Source organism: Scardinius erythrophthalmus (genome assembly GCF_964197995.2).
Source record: "Scardinius erythrophthalmus genome assembly, chromosome: 2".
Classification (NCBI taxonomy): Eukaryota; Metazoa; Chordata; class Actinopteri; order Cypriniformes; family Leuciscidae; genus Scardinius; species Scardinius erythrophthalmus.
The window spans coordinates 61086906-61110356 of record NC_138222.1 but is presented as its reverse complement, the minus strand read 5'-3'; the positions used below and the strand labels follow the sequence as shown (position 1 = coordinate 61110356).

The window sequence follows — 23451 nt, the reverse complement described above, 5'->3', positions numbered from 1 at the left end:
ACAATGCATAGAAAACACACATCTCTCTCCCCCCTTCTATATTTGGGGGTGCTTCTTAATATGAAACAGATGTGCATTACATACATACAAAAGAATGTGCAAGCAAGGCTTTCTTACTGTACAGGGCCTTTTGTTCTCTGGACACAACTTATGCTCTGGACAAAACATAGTTATGAATAAAGCTATTGCATGGACAAAGCTGAGATAAAGAAAATACATTTCTGACAATGGCCCCTTTGATAAGATAATTATCATGTAACAGAATTATCATATCACACTATTCTCAGCATGTCCATTATTTGTAGGATAATACAGTGAAACATTCTTCATTCAAACATTTCCTTCAAAATCATTAAGGTTTTACAGTTCTATTCATCATAGCATATTGAGAAGATACAAAAGTATTCATAGCACGATAAATCAACATCCTAATGAATGGAATAATACAACAAACAATAAATGCAAGGATTAACAGTATAGTTCCTATTGGAATTAATGCCGAGACAAGCATTTGCCGCCAGCTCGTTAACCAATCACCAAAGCCACTCCTGTCACTCACTTCTCTCTTCTGTAGTTCATCAGCAATTCTTGTCATATTATTTATTCCTTCAGCGATAATATGGCCATCTTCGTCATTTGACGGTACAAAAGTGCAACAGGAGACACCAACGATGACACACACCCCTCCTCTGGACGCAGTAACAATGTCCAGGGCTAATCTGTTTTGTAGCGCCATTAAACGAAGCGCTCTCAGTTCTTCTTGGACACCAGCTAAAGTGTCCCTCGTAGTTTTAATAAATGAAATTAATTCATATCTTGTAACTTCTACTTCAATTTGAAGACTGCCAATTCCTATTGATGGAAAAATACCTTCAAAGAATTTTTCCGTACCAGTCCATAGTCGATGTTCTTTCGGTACTGGATTATCTCTTCCCAAACTACTAACTGAACTGCGGTCAGAGAGAGAGCGTGTGTTTCTTTGGTTCAACACATTATCCTTTTCATGTGATCTAACAATCATAGAATATTCTTCTAAAGTTACTAGGGCACATCGTCCACTCCAATTAAAAGGTAATGAAGTGTAAACCATGTGTCCGCATAACCAAAACCAATCTCCCAAAGCTCTTGTTCCTTTTACAGATGGAACATACCTATTACAATTTTTTCCCGAGTAAAGTCCACAATACTCATCACACAATTCTTGAATCTCAGGAGTTGATGATCCATAAACACCCAAAGTAGATAGAGGGTTTGAAGATGTTTTGGTACACAATTCTAAATCAAATTTTCCTTCTCCCGACAAACAGCTAAGACAACAGGGCATGTTTCGTACTTCACAACGGCGATATATTTGCTTACATTTACTCTCAGGAATTGTACCTAGTGTTGCAGCTCCTACTTTTCTTTCAATACAGAACAATGAGTCTGGAATGGGACCTACAGTTGCCACTTTAACATGTACTTGTACTGCAACTGTCACTTTCTTGTTGCTATCAGGGCAAGTCCAATTTACCGATGAATTTTGAGGTGCAACCATTCCAATATTACTAATGAATAAAGGGCAAAATAAGTCTTCTTCTGTCGTTGGTGATTTAACACTTACATGAGGTCCGGCAGCACTTTGCGGCATTTTTGTGCAAACATAACAGTCACCCTTTTTTCCTGTAGACTTAGCAGTGAAGTTGGCTAACCTCCACCACATATTGGAGGCAAACGCATGTGGTTCGTCTTCGTGGCTCAGCCAAGTTTCATTACCACTGCTAACAAGGGCTTGTGCATAAATGAGCATGGTTATCAGCACGAACAGGTGTAATATCAACTTTGCAGACATGGCTTAGTTGATTCAATGATACTTATTGCCAATCTCAATCAGCAATCTCGTTCTTCGTCTACTTCTCTTCCTCGCTCTCCTTTCGATCAGTGCTGGAGGTTCACTTCCGCATAGGCTTATGCGTTCCCCTGGGATGGAGCTGCCTTCACTCTGCTAGCGTGGATCCACTGCGGCTGGAGGTCAGTCAGAACACCAGTCCTCGTCACAGCGATCACCGTGGCAGGCCCCAGATAGTTTGGTTCCCCAAGTTTCGTGGGCTTCAGACACTTTATCAGCACCTGTTGTCCTGGAACGAAAGGATGAGTTGGTTTTTCTGAGGGAAGAGGGAGAGACAGAGAAACATCACCATTTATGCCATTCAAAGTTCTAACAAGGGAATCCACATAATCCGCGATGATCACCTCCGTGTCACCTGTGGAAAGATTGCCAGCGCGACCTCTGACCCAAGGGGTCGGGAAAGGTCTACCCATGAGAATTTCGAATGGAGACATTTTTGTGGTGGCTGATGGAGACATTCTCATTTCTGTCAATACGGCGGGCAACAAATCAACCCAATTTCTGCCCGTATCTAGACATGCTTTATTAAGACGTTCTTTTATCGTTTTATTCGTCCTCTCTACGTTCCCAGAAGACTGTGGAGCGTAGGGAATATGAAAATGCCAATTAATATTAAGCTCTTTGGCTAATAATTGTGTCACTTTAGAAGCAAACGGAGTTCCATTGTCACTTGCTATAACGGTTGGAATGCCGAAGCGCGGTATAATTTCTTTTGCAAGAACCTTTACTACTGTCTTTGCATTTTCTTTTCCACACGGAAAAGCTTCTGGCCACTTAGAAAATCGATCAATAATCACAAGCAGATATTTGTTATTTCCACATGGAGGCATGTGTGTAAAATCGATCTGTAAATATTGGAAAGGAAGTTCCGGATGCGGTAAAGCATCATGGGCGATTGCCTTGTGCCGATTTGTTCGTGCACACACCAGGCAAGCATCCAATATTAACAAAGTATTCCTTCGAACGTTCGCTATGCAATATGATTGATTCAAATTTTGTATCACTTTCTCTTTCGATACATGCGATACACCATGATAATGCCTGCACAACATTACAATGGTGGATGCAGGTAGTGCAATTCTACCTTGTTTATCTCTCAAAATACCAGCTTGGTCTGGTTTTACTTCATTGGCTGCCCAATGATTCAAATCATCTTGAGTAGGATTCGCTTGTAGTATTTTTATGTCCAAATCATTAGTCAATGACGAATTCATCATTGGCACTTCAGTGCTTTGGTCATTTACATGTGGGCTACGTATCGCCTCTTTTGCTGCCCATTTCGCTACTTCATCTGCAAATCTGTTTCCTTTGGCTTCATCAGATTCACCTGTCTTATGACCAGCTACTTTAATGACAGCAAGCTTTAATGGCTGCTGTGCTGCACTAATCAGCTCGGCCACAATATTATGATGCGAAATTGGTTTTCCATCGGAGGTTTTGAAATTTCTTTCCTCCCACAATTTAGCAAAATCATGGACTACGCCATACGCATATTTAGAGTCAGTGTATATGTTGATGCACTGACCTTTCGCCAATTGACAAGCTCTTGTTAAAGCAATTAGTTCTGCAACTTGTGCTGATTTATATGGCAGCGAATATGCTTCAATTACATTATCGGGCAATTCAACAATAGCATAACCACACAAATATGTACTGTCGTTTGGCTTAAAGCAGGATCCATCAATAAAATAATGCTTCCCCTCCTCCAGGACAGATGTAGACACATCTGGCCTGCAAGCAGTTGAAGTCTGGATCCTGGTCAGGCAGTCGTGGTCGTCACTCTGAAATTCACCTTGTGTCAGCAACCTGTGCAAATGTACAGTGGGACCATGAATAACAGAGGTTACTTTCAAAGTTAAATTAGCAGTAGCTAACAATATAGCCTCATAGCCTGAACGGCGTTGAGCAGTCATATGCTGTGTAGAAATATTATGCATAATAGCTCCAACCTGATGAGAAGTATGTACAGTTAATGGATGTGATAAAACAACCTTTTCAGCATCCTGTACCATGATCGCTGTAGCAGCCACTGCGCGCAGGCAGGCAGGGAGACCCCTGGCCACTGAATCAAGGGTTTTGGACAGATACGCAACGGGGCGAAAACTACCACCATGGTCCTGGGCCAGGATTGCCGCGGCCGTTCCGCGACCCTCGTGCACATATAAATGAAATTCGCGAGAATAAGAAGGGAGGCCAAGGGCGGGAGGCCTTAGGAGAGAGGATTTCAAGTGTCTGAATGCCTGATCCATTTCAGCAGTCCATGTAATGTCCTCTTTATCACCCAGCGTAGCTTCTCGCAAGATTTTGTCATACATGGAGCAATTAGGAACCCATAGCCTGCAGTAATTCACCAGTCCCAGAAAGCTTTGCATTTGCTTCCGTGTTGCTGGATGCTTGAATGCAGCGATGGCTGTAACCCTGTCAACAGACAGGCGGACTTGGCCTTGTGACAGTTCATGGCCCAAGTAGGTGACTTTTCTCTGCACCCACTGGAGTTTCTCTTTGGATGCCTTAAATCCAGCCTCAGCTAGAATATTGCAGACAATTGTGGAGGCAGCAGCACACATCTCCGCAGAGGCGCCAGTAACTAGGATGTCATCCGCATACTGGAGCAGACAAGTCTCTGGAGGGAGTTTGGCATCTTTCAGTGTCGCTTGCACTACGGCGGCAAAAACGGCCGGGCTATCCTTAAACCCCTGAGGAAGGCGGGTCCACATAAATTGACAATTCTGAAAACAAAACGCAAACAGTGGCTGAGTTTCACGATCAACCGGAATGCTGAAAAAGGCAGAGCTTAAATCAATAACAGAAAAAAATGCATGTTCTGAAGGAATAGAATTAATTATAGTCTGTACATCTGGCACAATTGGTGCAAGTGGTTTTATCAAATCATTAATTTTTCTTAGGTCTTGCGTTAGACGCCAAGAACCATTCGCCTTTCTGATAGGATTAATTGGTGTATTATAAGGTGAATGAGTGCGAACCAGGATGCCTTGAGCCAATAGCTGTTCTATGAGGGGGGCAATTCCCTCCTCTTTTTCCTTTGAAAGCGGGTATTGCTTTTGAAACACAGGTCTATCAGTTATCAAATTTGCCCTGTAGGGCCGGACATCAATTAGCCCTACGTCATCCTTGTGTTCCGCCCACAATTGAGGATTGACGCCCGAAATGTCCTGTGGCAGCACAGTTGCAGGCAAATCAGCGACAAGAGCACTTCCTGTGTCGGTTGTGATGGAAAAAGCTGCAGGAAACATAAGTGTCAGAGAGTCAGCATCAAAATCCAATTTCATACCCAGTTTATGCATTAAGTCTCTACCCAACAGGCAGAATGGTGAATTCGGTATAATTGCAAAGTCATGCATTTTAAACAAGGATGATACATCCTTAGAAGTAACCGGTAAAGGTGGCGTCATTTCACATTTCACGGGAACGTTGTCAATTCCGATAGAACTGATTTTCTTCCCCGTGATCAGACCCTCATAAAAGTTTGATGACAATGATGATACACTGGCACCTGAATCGACGAGAAAGACATATGGTTTATGATCAACATTTAATTCAATGAATGGCAGAACATTTGACTTGTTACCATAATTTAATGTAATCATTGAGAAGGCAGGCTCCTGTGTATGCACTCGTAGTCATTGTTTCCTCCATTCAGTTGGATACTGTCTCCCTTGGTCGGAAGAGCGCGAGGAGGGGGCTCTTGGCCCGCAGCCATCAGAGCGCTGAAACATCTGGTTTCCATTAGCAACTCTCCTTCTGCAAAACTTGGCAATATGCCCAGGACGGCCACAGCAGAAGCAAGTGAGAGGCTTTTTAGAGGTATTGAACGGACGAATCGGAGCCTTAACCTGTTCAGGGTTAACTTGCAACATTAATGGAATTTTACCTTTAGAGTCGAAAGCACCGGCACATGAAAGTTCACGTAAACGCTTGCCAAGGTCATCAACTGACATCGTAAAAAGATTATTTGTCGTAAGCCGAATTAATTGTGCAGTCTCGTTGTGCATGTTGTTCAGAAACGTGTTCACAAACAACAGACAATTGTCATCATCGATCGACAGTGCTGATTCCTCAATCCATGCACTTTTAAATCTATTAAAAAATGCCGTTGGCGTCTCGCCAGGTTTTTGCTTTGTGTTTGCAGCATGCGAGATATCTTGTTTAGCAGATGACAGCTTCAGCAAGAATGCAGTTAATTGTTTAAAAAAGAGTTTAAGTTTGCTAGGGGTCGCCCATAGCCATTCTTTATCCAAATTTTCGTCTTCGTCGTCGTCCTTAAATCTCAAACCACGAAATGATTTAGAGAGGTCAATTGGTTCAGGGTTTGTTTTCACAAGACGACGTGACGGCGGTACATCATTAACAGGATCCAAAAGATCAACCGCTTCAATTAATTCTTCCTCCGTAATGTCAGCAGAAAGAGTTTTCGTTAATATAAATCGATAATCACGCCCAGTCAACTGGCTATAGGCAGTCAAACGCTTCAAAACAGAAACATAATGATGCGGGGTTTTGGACGGATCTGGCAGTTCTTTACAGATAGCCATTACTTCAGAGATATTTAGCGGATGAACTTTAAATCCATCTGAAGTTTCAACGAAAGGAAACGCAGTCGCCTGCTTTAAGTCAGGGTATAATCTATTTTTAACGGGTGCTTCAGCGGGAGCCTGAATGCTCTCATATTTGGGAGGGAGGGGTTGCGGCGTCTGTGTCTCTTCCAAGAGAGACTTTTTTTCCGTGTGCAGGGAACTCTTCTCTGTGTCTGACGGAGAGACAGAGACGGCAGAAACTGCACTGTTCCGCACAGCCAATTCAGGGTATGATAAACTATTATTTTCAGTACTCTTAACTCTTACTGGACCTTGATCCCAGTATTTTTTCATGGTTTGCCAAGTTTTAAACGACTTCTCCATATACGGAAAATCCCACGTCGTGTCGCCCCAATTTCCGAAAATCATATCTTTTGCACTTTGCATATCAGCATCTTTAAATGACCCCTCTCGAGGGAATGGGTCTAATTGTGTCTTTCCCTCACTCCAGCCGGCCAGGTTCGACAGATAAGGCTCAGTATAAAAAGCTTGGTCGTTTCGATTCATAAAATCTTTTGGAGATTCATCAATTAACGGAGGAGATATTTTGTTGCCCATCTTAAGCCACACAAAAATTTCTCCTCAAATTCAAAGCAAACAAATTTCAAAACAGTCCAATAGAGAACAAAGAAAACAATTCTGCAGTTACAATTGTTAGTACATTTGGCCAAAGAAACAAAGAGATAGAAGAATGGAAAAGGAAAAGATCAAAATAAAGTATGTATTGTATCATTCACTCACAACCCCAAAAAAGGAACGGAGCATTTTTGAAATATCTCGCGAAAATATTTCCTTCTTACAAAAGTAAGGTAAAACCAAAAAAACGCAGAAAAAGTGATCAATTTTTTCTCACGCTCTTCTTGTATTAATTAAAACACAAGGAACACCCAAAAAGTAACGATAAAAGATCACTTTCTTTTGTCGTTCTTCCCGTCTTAATTAAAGCACGCCTTAATTAAACACGAGGTTAACCATAACGATAAAAGGACTGATCAGGTCACTTTACCGTTCTTCTTGCTAATGCAAGGATATCCAATCATAGCTCACGGCACGTTTTTGAAATTCATCTATCTCAGCAGATAGTAATAAACTGTTCTTATTAATAAAAGAAATCTGCTTTACCATCTGGAGTAGATCGGACGAGCTCCCATTTGTGAGAAATAAAGTTATTCCAACACGAAGTGCCTTTTCTTTCCGTCCTTTATTTGGGTAGTGAATGAATAAAACAAAAAGAAAGAAACCAGCGCTGGGAAGCTCAGGAAGATAGCTTAGGCTTTCCAAGAGTCTGGACAAATATATACTGAAAATGTATAGGGAGTATCACGATCTCAACCAATAAAATCATCCATGATATCATAGGTATCATATATGCTTATATAACAATCCTATAAATGGTAAATATCCGGTAAAGTTTTCCTTCTGAGCCTTGTGGTCCAAAAGGCTTCTGTAACACACAATGCATAGAAAACACACATCTCTCTCCCCCCTTCTATATTTGGGGGTGCTTCTTAATATGAAACAGATGTGCATTACATACATACAAAAGAATGTGCAAGCAAGGCTTTCTTACTGTACAGGGCCTTTTGTTCTCTGGACACAACTTATGCTCTGGACAAAACATAGTTATGAATAAAGCTATTGCATGGACAAAGCTGAGATAAAGAAAATACATTTCTGACATTGTTCTTTGAGTTTCTCTGACTGAATCATCATGCCTGAACCAGCGAAGTCCGCACCCAAGAAGGGCTCGAAGAAGGCCGTCACTAAAACCGCCGGCAAGGGCGGAAAGAAGCGCAGAAAGTCCAGGAAGGAGAGCTACGCGATCTACGTGTACAAAGTCCTGAAGCAGGTTCATCCCGACACCGGGATCTCCTCCAAGGCGATGGGAATCATGAACTCTTTCGTCAACGACATCTTCGAGCGCATCGCCGGTGAAGCGTCTCGTCTCGCTCACTACAACAAGCGCTCCACCATCACATCTCGAGAGATCCAGACCGCCGTGCGTCTGCTGCTGCCCGGAGAGCTGGCCAAACACGCCGTGTCTGAGGGCACAAAGGCTGTGACCAAATACACCAGCTCCAAGTAGAGGAGTCCGCTCAACACACAACACAAAGGCTCTTTTAAGAGCCACACATATTGTCTTTAAAAAGAGCATTAGTTTTTCTGCACCTTTTTGGTTAAATAGATTTTTAGAATAAATAGTGTTTAACATTCTTGTTGATTTTGGTAAAACACTTAATACAATCAGTAAAGTTTTAGCTTGGTTTAGTTTCATTAATAGAGTATTTTAATCTTATCAAAATTAAACCTTTTAGGTTGGAATATATGTGTATATATACCGGTGTGTGTATATATATATATATATATATATATATATATATATATATATATATATATATATATATATATATATATAATTGAAGGGGATAGATTATGGAATCCACAGCATGCTTCAATATTTATCCAATGAGTGATTATAATCAAGGTATTTGTCAACATTTTTCTTTCTAAATATCACATGAGTTGAATGACTTTCATAAGCTTATGAGGTGGTTTTTTTTTTTTTTTTTTACTTTATAAGCTTAGTAGGTTTTACAGTGTGATTACTGAAATATTCTTTTCATGTATTCTTAAAGTCTGTATTTGATATCTGAATGCAGTAACAGTGCTTGTTCATTTATCACGGCTTCCAGAAATGAATTATGGAATTATTCTTTAATGTGTTAATGCATGCATCTGCTTTTCTAGGTGTCCTGACAACTATGGTAATTGAAGTCTATTGTTAAAGGGGCAATTTCTTTGCTAAAGCCTTACTTTCCAACCTTGGAAAAACTGTGTGTTAGACTTTTTGGTTACAGGTTGGAACCACTGGCATCATTGGAGATTGACTGAGTTGTTGTTCTGGACAGGCTGGCGCCCAGCAACCAAAATCTGCGACCTGGAAGGTCATGACGTGCCTAACTTCAGGGTCAGAGTGTCAGCTGCATAATCGATGGAGATATGCTTCAGTCTATCTCTATATGTGTTGAAAATGACTATGTTTATATTTCTTAGCCAATCAAAATCATTCAACCTGAAGGAAAGACTCAGCTTAGACTTTGGTGAAGGGTATAACTGCTGTGATCTTTGTCGGGGTGGCCTACGAACTCCTGTGTGAGTCTTGAAGCTGACTTCTGTTTTTTTTTGTTGTTGTTTTTTTCACAAATCTAAAGCACCTTGCTGTATTTTTATTTAGAGACAGCCAAACTAAAACAAAAAAGGGCACAGGAACATATATATATATATATATATATATATATATATATATATATATATATATATATATATATATATATATATATATATATATATATATATATATATATATATATATATATATTATATTTAACATTAGCAAATTCATAAATGTTAAGCAGTAGTCTCTCAATGAGTTTGAGGGCCCTTTTTCAAACTTTTCATATTTTTGGATGATCCTAATCTGTTTGAACTGAGATTAATAACAGGAATGTGACAGATAGGCGGCTGCTCACAATGTTTGTTGTGCAATGGGATCCAGGCAGACAAGCAATGACTGTCGAAAATTAAATACTAATAATATATCCATCTTCTTCCGCTTATCCGGTGTCGGGTCGCGGGGGAAGCAGTCTAAGCAGAGATGCCCAGACTTCCCTCTCCCGAGACACTTCCTCCAGCTCTTCCGAGGGGACCCAGGCCAGTCGGGAGACATAGTCCCTCCAGTATGCCCGGAACACCACCTAATATATATTAATTATAGAGACAAATTCAAATATCAAACAAGTTTCTAATAAAATCCAAAGTATTGTATCTAACAGATGAAGACTGTGAAGATCGGAGTATAGAGAAATAATGTTAAAAGAAGATATTTGCAGAATGAAAGGAGAGGTAAACTTAACTTTTAAACTTATGCTTTTCTTTTAAACTTATGCTTACTTTGGTCTAATAAGAAAAGGTCTATGTATTATTGTGATATATTATTACAATTTAAAATAATTTTTTATTATTTCTATTTATTATACTTTAAATTATCATTTATTTCTGTGATGCAAAGCTGAATTTTCAGGATCATTACTCCAGTCTTCAGTGTCACATGTGACATCCAGTCTGTCACATGATCCTTTAGACATCATTCTAATATTCTGATTTATTATGAGTGTTGGAAACAGTTCTGCTGCCTAATATATTTGATGAATAAAAGTTTAAAAAGAACTGCATTTATTAAAATAATATTAATTATAATAATATAAATCTTCTTTACTATCACTTTTTATAAATTTGACACATTCTTGCTGAATTAAAGTATTGATTTATTTCAAAAAAAAGAAAGAAAAAAAATACTGACCCCAAATTACTGACCAGTAGTGTATATTGTTGTTACAAAAGATTTCTATTTTTAAAACATTTGCTTCTTTTTTATTTAATTTTTACTTTTTATTCATAAAAGTATCCTAAAAAAGTATTACAGGTTATGAAAAAATATTAAGCAGCAGAACTGTTTCCAACTTTGTTAATGAATCATCATATTAGAATGATTTCTAAAGGATCATGTGATAAACTGGAGTGATGATCCTGAAAATTCAGCTTTGCATCACAGAAATAAATGATAATTTAAAGTATAATAAATTGAAAACCAATTATTTTAAATTGTCATAAATATATCACAATATTAAATTTTCTTTCTGTATTTTTGATCAAATAAATGCAGGCTTGATGAGCAGAAGAAACTTCTTTCAAAAACATTAAAAATAGTAATGTGTATATATATATATATATATATATATATATATATATATATATATATATATATGGAATTAAAGAACTCAAAAAACATGTAAAATAATGATAATATATAGAGAATAATTAATAAAAGAAATATTATGAATAAAGACACTATCATAAACATTGACCATTTTGTCTTTTTTTTTTTTTAAATAATGTCAGTGGAGATCTGGGTTTTTTTTTCACACATTCAATACATATTCAACATATCAGTAGAAACATATGTCATGAAATTACAATTCTAATAGATGTCGCCTTGGCTACTGCATGCAGTTCATTGGAACGAAACCGTAGCCAAGGCGACATCTATGTATATATCTATACCCGCCCGCGCCGTCAGATCATTTGGACGTGTGCTGTTTTCAAGAGATAACAACGATATAAATACTGTTCATTTTCTCACACAAACCGCTCGTTTCGTGTCTTAGGCCATCAATGTGTACTTATGATGGGGAATTGTTTCATTTGGACGATGGGGAATTATTTTAATTTGGACTCTGTGCTTGTGTTTTGAGACAGTGACCATAGACCTGCATTATATGACTGACAGACAAGAACGGTTTGACCTAAAAATATCAAAATTGAAACTACTGCGGAAACAAAGACACCTACATCTTGGATGCCCTTGAGGTAAGCTAAAACATATCAAAAATTAATTTCAAAGTGAACTATTCCTTTAACATATTCTCCTTAATGTTTAACCAATACCTAGATTGTACATTAGGATACTTTAATATCTCTATTAAGTTCACCACCATGTATTTCAGTTTATAGGCTGTCAGATGAGACCAAACATGGCATAGTTACATATCAGAACACACTAGTAAATAAACAGTATGAAGTTGAAAGCATATGTCCTGTGAAGCAAATGGTACAGACGTGTCACTGAGGTGCAAACGACTCTGTCTCTCCCGACAGAACTGTCCTGTGCCTGGAGTGTCCCAACAGTCCTCAATCAGTATTAATGAAATCCCTGCACTAGATCGGCATTAGCATACTGTGATGATGAAGGTCATTGTGCCACGTTTAATTCACATGTATACCTTTAAAAGGCTTTTTGAAGTACTAGGCAGTAAAGAGTTCTGCCCATTTGCTCAGCCCTACACTGCTCACTTACATTACATTACTCACTTATATTGCATTACTCACTTACCGGTACATTACATTACTCACTTATATTACACTGGTCACTTACATTACACTGCTCACTTACATTACACTGCTAACTTACATTACACTGCTCACTTACATTACACTGCTAACTTACATTACACTGCTCACTTACATTACACTGCTCACTTACATTACACTGCTAACTTACATTACACTGCTAACTTACATTACACTGCTCACTTACATTACACTGCTAACTTACATTACACTGCTCACTTACATTACACTGCTCACTTACATTACACTGCTAACTTACATTACATTACTCACTTACATTACACTGCTCACTTACATTACACTGCTCACTTACATTACATCACTCACTTACATTACACTGCTCACTTACATTACATCACTCACTTACATTACATTACTCACTTACATTACATTACTCACTTACATTACATTACTCACTTACATTACACTGCTCACTTACATTACATCACTCACTTACATTACACTGCTCACTTACATTACACGGCTCACTTACATTACATTACTCACTTACATTACATCACTCACTTACATTACATCACTCACTTACATTACATTACTCACTTACATTACATTACTCACTTACATTACATTACTCACTTACATTACACTGCTCACTTACATTACATCACTCACTTACATTACATTACTCACTTACATTACATCACTCACTTACATTACATCACTCACTTACATTACATTACTCACTTACATTACATTACTCACTTACATTACACTGCTCACTTACATTACATCACTCACTTACATTACATTACTCACTTACATTACATCACTCACTTACATTACACTGCTCACTTACATTACATTACTCACTTACATTACATTACTCACTTACATTACATTACTCACTTACATTACACTGCTCACTTACATTACATCACTCACTTACATTACATTACTCACTTACATTACATTACTCACTTACATTACACTGCTCACTTACATTACATCACTCACTTACATTACATTACTCACTTACATTACATCACTCACTTACATTACATTACTCACTTACATTACATTACTCACTTACATTACACTGCTCACTTACATTACATCACTCACTTACATTACACTGCTCACTTACATTACATCACTCACTTACATTACATCACTCACTTACATTACATTACTCACTTACATTACATTACTCACTTACATTACATTACTCACTTACATTACACTGCTCACTTACATTACATCACTCACTTACATTACATTACTCACTTACATTACATCACTCACTTACATTACATCACTCACTTACATTACATTACTCACTTACATTACATTACTCACTTACATTACACTGCTCACTTACATTACATCACTCACTTACATTACATTACTCACTTACATTACATTACTCACTTACATTACACTGCTCACTTACATTACATTACTCACTTACATTACATTACTCACTTACATTACATTACTCACTTACATTACACTGCTCACTTACATTACATCACTCACTTACATTACATTACTCACTTACATTACATTACTCACTTACATTACACTGCTCACTTACATTACATCACTCACTTACATTACATTACTCACTTACATTACATCACTCACTTACATTACATCACTCACTTACATTACATTACTCACTTACATTACATTACTCACTTACATTACACTGCTCACTTACATTACATCACTCACTTACATTACATTACTCACTTACATTACACTGCTCACTTACATTACATCACTCACTTACATTACATCACTCACTTACATTACATCACTCACTTACATTACATTACTCACTTACATTACACTGCTCACTTACATTACATCACTCACTTACATTACATCACTCACTTACATTACACTGCTCACTTACATTACATTACTCACTTACATTACATCACTCACTTACATTACATTACTCACTTACATTACACTGCTCACTTACATTACATCACTCACTTACATTACATTACTCACTTACATTACATCACTCACTTACATTACATCACTCACTTACATTACATTACTCACTTACATTACATCACTCACTTACATTACATTACTCACTTACATTACATTACTCACTTACATTACATCACTCACTTACATTACATCACTCACTTACATTACACTGCTCACTTACATTACACTGCTCACTTACATTACATCACTCACTTACATTACATTACTCACTTACATTACATTACTCACTTACATTACACTGCTCACTTACATTACATCACTCACTTACATTACATCACTCACTTACATTACACTGCTCACTTACATTACATCACTCACTTACATTACATTACTCACTTACATTACATTACTCACTTACATTACACTGCTCACTTACATTACATCACTCACTTACATTACATTACTCACTTACATTACATCACTCACTTACATTACATCACTCACTTACATTACATTACTCACTTACATTACATTACTCACTTACATTACATTACTCACTTACATTACATCACTCACTTACATTACATTACTCACTTACATTACATTACTCACTTACATTACATTACTCACTTACATTACACTGCTCACTTACATTACATCACTCACTTACATTACATCACTCACTTACATTACATCACTCACTTACATTACATCACTCACTTACATTACACTGCTCACTTACATTACATCACTCACTTACATTACATCACTCACTTACATTACATCACTCACTTACATTACATTACTCACTTACATTACATTACTCACTTACATTACACTGCTCACTTACATTACATCACTCACTTACATTACATTACTCACTTACATTACACTGCTCACTTACATTACACTGCTCACTTACATTACATTACTCACTTACATTACATCACTCACTTACATTACATCACTCACTTACATTACATTACTCACTTACATTACATTACTCACTTACATTACACTGCTCACTTACATTACATCACTCACTTACATTACATTACTCACTTACATTACACTGCTCACTTACATTACACTGCTCACTTACATTACATTACTCACTTACATTACATTACTCACTTACATTACATTACTCACTTACATTACACTGCTCACTTACATTACATCACTCACTTACATTACATTACTCACTTACATTACATTACTCACTTACATTACACTGCTCACTTACATTACATCACTCACTTACATTACATTACTCACTTACATTACATCACTCACTTACATTACATCACTCACTTACATTACATTACTCACTTACATTACATTACTCACTTACATTACACTGCTCACTTACATTACATCACTCACTTACATTACATTACTCACTTACATTACACTGCTCACTTACATTACATCACTCACTTACATTACATCACTCACTTACATTACATCACTCACTTACATTACATTACTCACTTACATTACACTGCTCACTTACATTACATCACTCACTTACATTACATCACTCACTTACATTACACTGCTCACTTACATTACATTACTCACTTACATTACATCACTCACTTACATTACATTACTCACTTACATTACACTGCTCACTTACATTACATCACTCACTTACATTACATTACTCACTTACATTACATCACTCACTTACATTACATCACTCACTTACATTACATTACTCACTTACATTACATCACTCACTTACATTACATTACTCACTTACATTACATTACTCACTTACATTACATCACTCACTTACATTACATCACTCACTTACATTACACTGCTCACTTACATTACACTGCTCACTTACATTACATCACTCACTTACATTACATTACTCACTTACATTACATTACTCACTTACATTACACTGCTCACTTACATTACATCACTCACTTACATTACATCACTCACTTACATTACACTGCTCACTTACATTACATTACTCACTTACATTACATCACTCACTTACATTACATTACTCACTTACATTACATTACTCACTTACATTACACTGCTCACTTACATTACATCACTCACTTACATTACATTACTCACTTACATTACATCACTCACTTACATTACATCACTCACTTACATTACATTACTCACTTACATTACATTACTCACTTACATTACACTGCTCACTTACATTACATCACTCACTTACATTACATTACTCACTTACATTACATCACTCACTTACATTACATTACTCACTTACATTACATCACTCACTTACATTACATCACTCACTTACATTACATCACTCACTTACATTACATCACTCACTTACATTACATTACTCACTTACATTACATTACTCACTTACATTACATCACTCACTTACATTACACTGCTCACTTACATTACATCACTCACTTACATTACATTACTCACTTACATTACATCACTCACTTACATTACATCACTCACTTACATTACATTACTCACTTACATTACATTACTCACTTACATTACATTACTCACTTATATTACACTGCTCACTTACATTACATCACTCACTTACATTACATTACTCACTTACATTACACTGCTAACTTACATTACATTACTCACTTACATTACATTACTCACTTATATTACACTGCTCACTTACATTACATCACTCACTTACATTACATTACTCACTTACATTACATTACTCACTTACATTACATCACTCACTTACATTACACTGCTCACTTACATTACATCACTCACTTACATTACATTACTCACTTACATTACATCACTCACTTACATTACATCACTCACTTACATTACATTACTCACTTACATTACATTACTCACTTACATTACATTACTCACTTATATTACACTGCTCACTTACATTACATCACTCACTTACATTACATTACTCACTTACATTACACTGCTAACTTACATTACATTACTCACTTACATTACATTACTCACTTACATTACACTGCTAACTTACATTACATTACTCACTTACATTACACTGCTCACTTACATTACATTACTCACTTACATTACATTACTCACTTACATTACACTGCTCACTTACATTACATTACTCACTTACATTACACTGCTCACTTACATTACATCACTCACTTACATTACACTGCTAACTTACATTACATTACTCACTTACATTACACTGCTCACTTACATTACATTACTCACTTACATTACACTGCTCACTTACATTACATCACTCACTTACATTACACTGCTCACTTACATTACATCACTCACTTACATTACACTGCTAACTTACATTACATTACTCACTTACATTACACTGCTCACTTACATTACATTACTCACTTACATTACACTGCTCACTTACATTACATCACTCACTTACATTACACTGCTCACTTACATTACATCACTCACTTACATTACACTGCTAACTTACATTACATCACTCACTTACATTGCACTGCTCACTTACATTACATTACTCACTTACATTACACTGCTCACTTACATTACACGGCTCACTTACATTACACTGCTAACTTACATTACATTACTCACTTACATTACACTGCTCACTTACATTACATTACTCACTTACATTACACTGCTCACTTACATTACATCACTCACTTACATTACACTGCTCACTTACATTACATCACTCACTTACATTACACTGCTCACTTACATTACATCACTCACTTACATTATTACTCACTTATATTACACTGCTCACTTACATTACATTACTCACTTATATTACACTGCTCACTTACATTACATTACTCACTTATATTACATTACTCACTTATATTACACTGCTCACTTATATTACACTGCTCACTTACATTACTCACTTATATTACATTACTCACTTATATTACATTGCTCACTTACATTACACTGCTCACTTACATTACATTTGTAAGAGACCGTGTGCGTCTGCGGCTGATTATGGATTGCTCGTCAACTTAGTCTTCCTCGGTCAGAAGGAATAGGCAAATCCAATGGTGCAGTTTTGAGAATTTATTGAGGAGGAGTCAGGTACATGGAGATGATGATGGTTTACAGGTAACAAATAGGTGTGTGTGTGTGTGTGTGTGTGTGTGTGTGTGTGTGTGTGTGTGTGTGTGTGTGTGTGTGTGTGTGTGTGTGTGTGTGTGTGGTTATCTGAAACAGAAAATACAATAAAATGTATATTAATAAACATGTATGCTCAGGGCCGCGGGAAGTGGGGGTGCTGCAGCACCCCCTGTTTTCACAGAATTGTAAATGCAACGCATATGTTTGTTCATTAAAATTTATTAATTTTTAGCATTTAGTCATTTATTTGTAATAAACACTTTAAGTGGGCTATTTAAAAAATGGTTATTTATATGTTAAATGATCTTTTTAAAACATAAGCGCAGAATGTTATGTAATATTGTGTGTGTCGAAAAAATTTGTCCGCATGCTGCTCAAAAAAAAAAAAAAAAAAAAAAAAACCCAGTCAAAAACCCCACTGTCAGTGTTTTGTAAGGAACAGGCAAATATGTTAAATATATCAGGATACATTTTAATTGTTTACTAATAAAAGTTCTTTTTTTTATGTCAGTGTCGGCTAGACAGATGAAGTTGACGACTCGCGATCTTCGCAGCGCCAGAGAGAAATGCACATTTCATACGAATTACATAAGCAGCGCCGTCTGTTTTCTTTCGTTTTGAATTGTTCTGCTTAAAAGTAGACATTTCAAGCTATCTATATGTCTAAGGTCTGTGAGGCAATAGGCACATTATAGGCCTACGCTGAGTTTCGGTTCATTTAGTTGTGTATCATAGGGTTTCACCCAAGATTTCTGTCATCATTCACTCACCCTAATGTTGTTCCAAACCTCAGTGGCTTTCTTTCTTCTGTGGAAGATTAAAGAAAATAATTGTGTCCATACAATGAAAGTCAGTGGTCACTAAACTGCTTATTTATTGTGTAATATATTGTGTTCTGTAGAATAATCTTCCCTTTACAAATCAATGCAAATGACACACTGACAGAATTAAACAAAGTGAAAATAGGTTTTTTTTTATTTTTATTTTTTTTACAGCATTTAATGATCTCTAGACCAGTGCCCAAACTTTTTGAAAGCATGGCACCCTTTTTTTCCACGGCACCCTAACCCAATTAAACTAACCGAACATATGTACATACATATATACAATTATATCCAGATGAGCAAACAACAAATGAAGCATAAAAAGCAGCATGAATTTATTATGAATGCATCACAACAGACATAATGTGAGGCGAAACAACCCCTTCAGATGAATCATCTGTCCATTTATAACTGGACACACGTCAACAGACTGATTTTAACCAATTAGGCTACTGTATGTGAGAATCATTGGAACAAAACAGATTTAAAAATACTTAACTCTTTAAATAATAATAAACAACTCCAAATATATATATATTTTTATTTAGTTCCTCGTTTGCTTTGTTCAAACCTGGTGTAACCCAGGTCACCAGAGAGATTCTGTTGACGTAAGGAGAGAGAGAGAGAGAGAAAAAAAAGACTAACACTTGTGAATATATAAAACAATTATTTTATTAATATCTGTGGGGAAATAAAAAAAAAATAGAAAGTTTAAGATTCTAAGAGAAAATAAGAAAATGCATAAAATAAAATAATACAACTAATTTAGAAAAGTTATCCAATTTAGCAAGACAAAGATTGGTTCAATTCAACGAGTGGGAGTTAGCCCCGCCTTAATAGATGGACTCAGGGCAAGGGTGATGCAACACTTTTTGCGAGACACTGAAGCGGCTAGTTCAAGTTAGAGAAGCTGCTGGTGCGATCCTAAAGAAAGAAAAAACAAGAGAATTAGAACGAACAAACCAAGAATTAAATCAGAGAAACTTTTAGATTAAAGTGCGGATTGAGTTTCATCGGTCAAACGTTACGAGTGAAAGTGTTATTGACCGCTACGAAGAGAGTGCATATCCAAAGTTGGGAGTTTTGCCCTTCATAGCCGAGAATTGAGTTCTCTTGGTGAGTGTTGTAATTAAATAATTCTTTTTGTGTGTAAAATGCTTGAAATGGTATTAAATTACTAAATTCTGATGTTATATTCAGTTGTATGTAAAAGAGTTGACCCTTTTTGTTTATGGGAAGAGTATATGTGTTGAATAATTTATGTTTCAGAGTTAAAAGTCACCTCGAGTGGTTAATAGAGGTTATTTTAACGAATTTCGTCGTGTATTTGAGCTATGAGTTAATGCGCGATCATGACGCACATGTAATACGGGCAGATGAGGCCTAAGTGCGTCATCGGAAAAATAGCTCTTTGCACATACAAATTATATGTGCTAAAGTAAGACGGAATTTCAGTAAAAGGAAAAAAATGTTGAATGTTGTTTATATGCAGACTAACTGCTCTAAAGATGTATATTTTTGAAAGGAATGTCTAATTATATTTTTGGCCTTGTCTTTGCAAGGTTGGGTCTTTTCTTTCTTTCCTTTTTCCCTTTTTTCTTGTTATTTTCTTCTTCTTTTCTACTCTTTGTCATTTCTGAGTCGGATGCTGCACATTTCCTGGACACCGGACGATTTTGAAGGAGAATTGTATGTGAATTGTCCCTGCTTGCTTCACATCGGGGAAAAAAAACAGTTGCGAGCGGGAACTGGCGAGCCATTTGCCCATATAGAGCGCGGGATCGTGACGTCAGCGCATCACAGTAACGCGAGGCATTGTGGGATTTTAGGACACAGAGGTTGCGGGAGAACTTGAAGCGTAGAGTAGCAGTAATATTAGTATTTGCGGTAGTATATTGGTATATTTCAGAAGTAGGCTAATTCAGTTTAGAAAAACGACAGAATGGTGAACGCATGTTGCATTGTAAACTGTCATAATCGTTCTCACGATCGGCGTGGAAAACGTACAACAAATGGAGTACGATTTTTCAGCTTTCCCGCTTGGAAGAAAAACAATTGAAATCAAGTCGCAGAGTTAACGAAGAGGCGTCGTATGGCATGGGTAGCGGCTGTAAGACGGACAAACATCACCTTCAGCAACATTTCCCGACACATGTTTGTGTGTTCACGGCATTTTCACACAGGTAAGTTATCATTACAACACCAACTGTTATGTGGTTACCGCTAGCTGCCCATAAAAACTTATTTTTGTAGCTAACGTTATGCAGCCAGCACTCGGTTGTGCAAAGTTAGCTAGTTAAACTAGTTGCAACCCAACAACCGTACAAGGTAGGGCTGTAACCATATACAGTATATGACGGCTGTAACTATAACTAGTTTAGCTTAGTTGAGTTTAATTTTATAGTTATGCAGCCAGCTAACTTAACGTTAGTTGTGCAAATTTAGCTAACAACGTTAGTTAAAACTAGTAACAACACAACAACCGTAACATTAACTTCAATTACGAAAGAGTAACTAGATAACTTTGCAAAACTAAGTTAGCTGGCTGCATAGCTATAAAATTAAGCTATAAAGGAAGGAATCTCTATAACGTATGTAACTTACATTATGTATCTGTAACCGTTCATCCGATCAACTTTACACTTGAGTGTGGAGTTATGTATTCAGACAACTGCAAGCACAGACTAAGAAATTCTGTTTTGTTTTTTCAGGCAAACCAGCCTATGAAATGCTGGAGTGTCATCCCGACTGGGTATCGTCATTACACCTTGGCCACACAGAAGTCAAAACAACACACACACAGCGTTTTAACCGGAGGACGAAGAGACAGCAAGCTGCACAGAGGTCACAGGAGGATGAAGCTGCACCTCCAGATGAAGCTGCACAGAGGTCACAGGAGGATGAAGCTGCACCTCCAGATGAAGCTGCACAGAGGTCACAGGAGGATGAAGCTGCACAGAGGTCACAGGAGGATAACAACAGAGAACAGCAGGAATGCAGTTTTTGTAGCCACAGGCGTGCTGAAATTAACCGCTTGCTGAAGGAGAACAGGATACTGAAGAAAGAGCTCTCCCAAAAGAAGATGGATGAGCATTTCTTTAAAGATGATGATGTGAAGGTAAAGTACTACACTGGGCTTCCATGTTTTGCTGTTTTGATGGGCGTGCTGCAGCAGCTTCTTCTTTGCCTGCCACAGACTGTCCGAAAACTTTCGCCTTTTCAGATGCTCGTCTTAACTCTGATGCGCCTGAGGTTGAATCTGCCAATCCAGCACATTGCACACATCTTCTGCATAGACCGAAAGACTGTTTCCACCACGTTCAGAGACACCATAGCTACAATGTTTACACACCTTAGCCCTTTGGTGCACTGGCCTGAGCGACATTGCTTGCAAGGTAGTATGCCACATCAGTTTGTCGAGGCTTTTGACAGTCGTGTTTCAGTTATTGTGGACTGCTTTGAAATTAACATTGAGAGAGCATCAAATCTGAAAGCTAGAGCACAGACATTTTCTCATTACAAACACAGGCACACCCTCAAGTATCTTATTGGCATTACACCACAGGGAGCTATCTCTTTCATTTCCAAAGGATGGGGAGGTCGTGTCAGTGACAAGCATGTGACTGAGAACAGTGGCCTTCTAAATAAATTATTACCCGGAGACTTGGTGTTGGCGGATCGGGGATTTGACATCAGGGACAGCGTCGGATTTATGTGTGCAGAAGTGAAAGTCCCTGCATTCACAAGAGGACGCTGCCAGTTGGATGCAAAAGATGTTGAGGAGACAAGGCAGATAGCTCACCTCAGGGTCCATGTGGAGAGGGTGATTGGATGTGTACGCAACAAGTACACCATACTAAATGAGACAATACCTGTGAGCATGGTGCTCCCATGTGAAGACGAGGACATTATTTTCCTTGACAAGATTGTGACTGTGTGCTGTGCCTTGACTAATATGTGCCCTAGTGTTGTCATGAAACCATAAAACATGCCATAAACCTTATGAACTGCATATGTTAATAAAGTTAACCATGTGTTATTAAAGTTAATAGTTATTTAGCCTACCCCACATAACTTCACCTTCAGATGGCTTCATGTTTAACTTCTTCTTTTTTCTCTATTTTATTTTTTCATTCTTTAC

General features: G+C 37.3%; 1 protein-coding gene across 1 annotated transcript; it reads left to right on the top strand.

Moving 5' to 3' along the window:
• Positions 1 to 8194: 8194 nt before the first annotated feature.
• LOC308680256 (histone H2B-like) lies at positions 8195 to 8569 on the top strand (the record flags this gene model as incomplete). Its single annotated transcript, XM_081348285.1, has 1 exon — positions 8195 to 8569. The coding sequence occupies one exon, from the start codon at positions 8195 to 8197 to the stop codon at positions 8567 to 8569; it is 375 nt and encodes a 124-aa protein (XP_081204411.1).
• Between the last annotated feature and the right edge of the window lie 14882 nt (positions 8570 to 23451).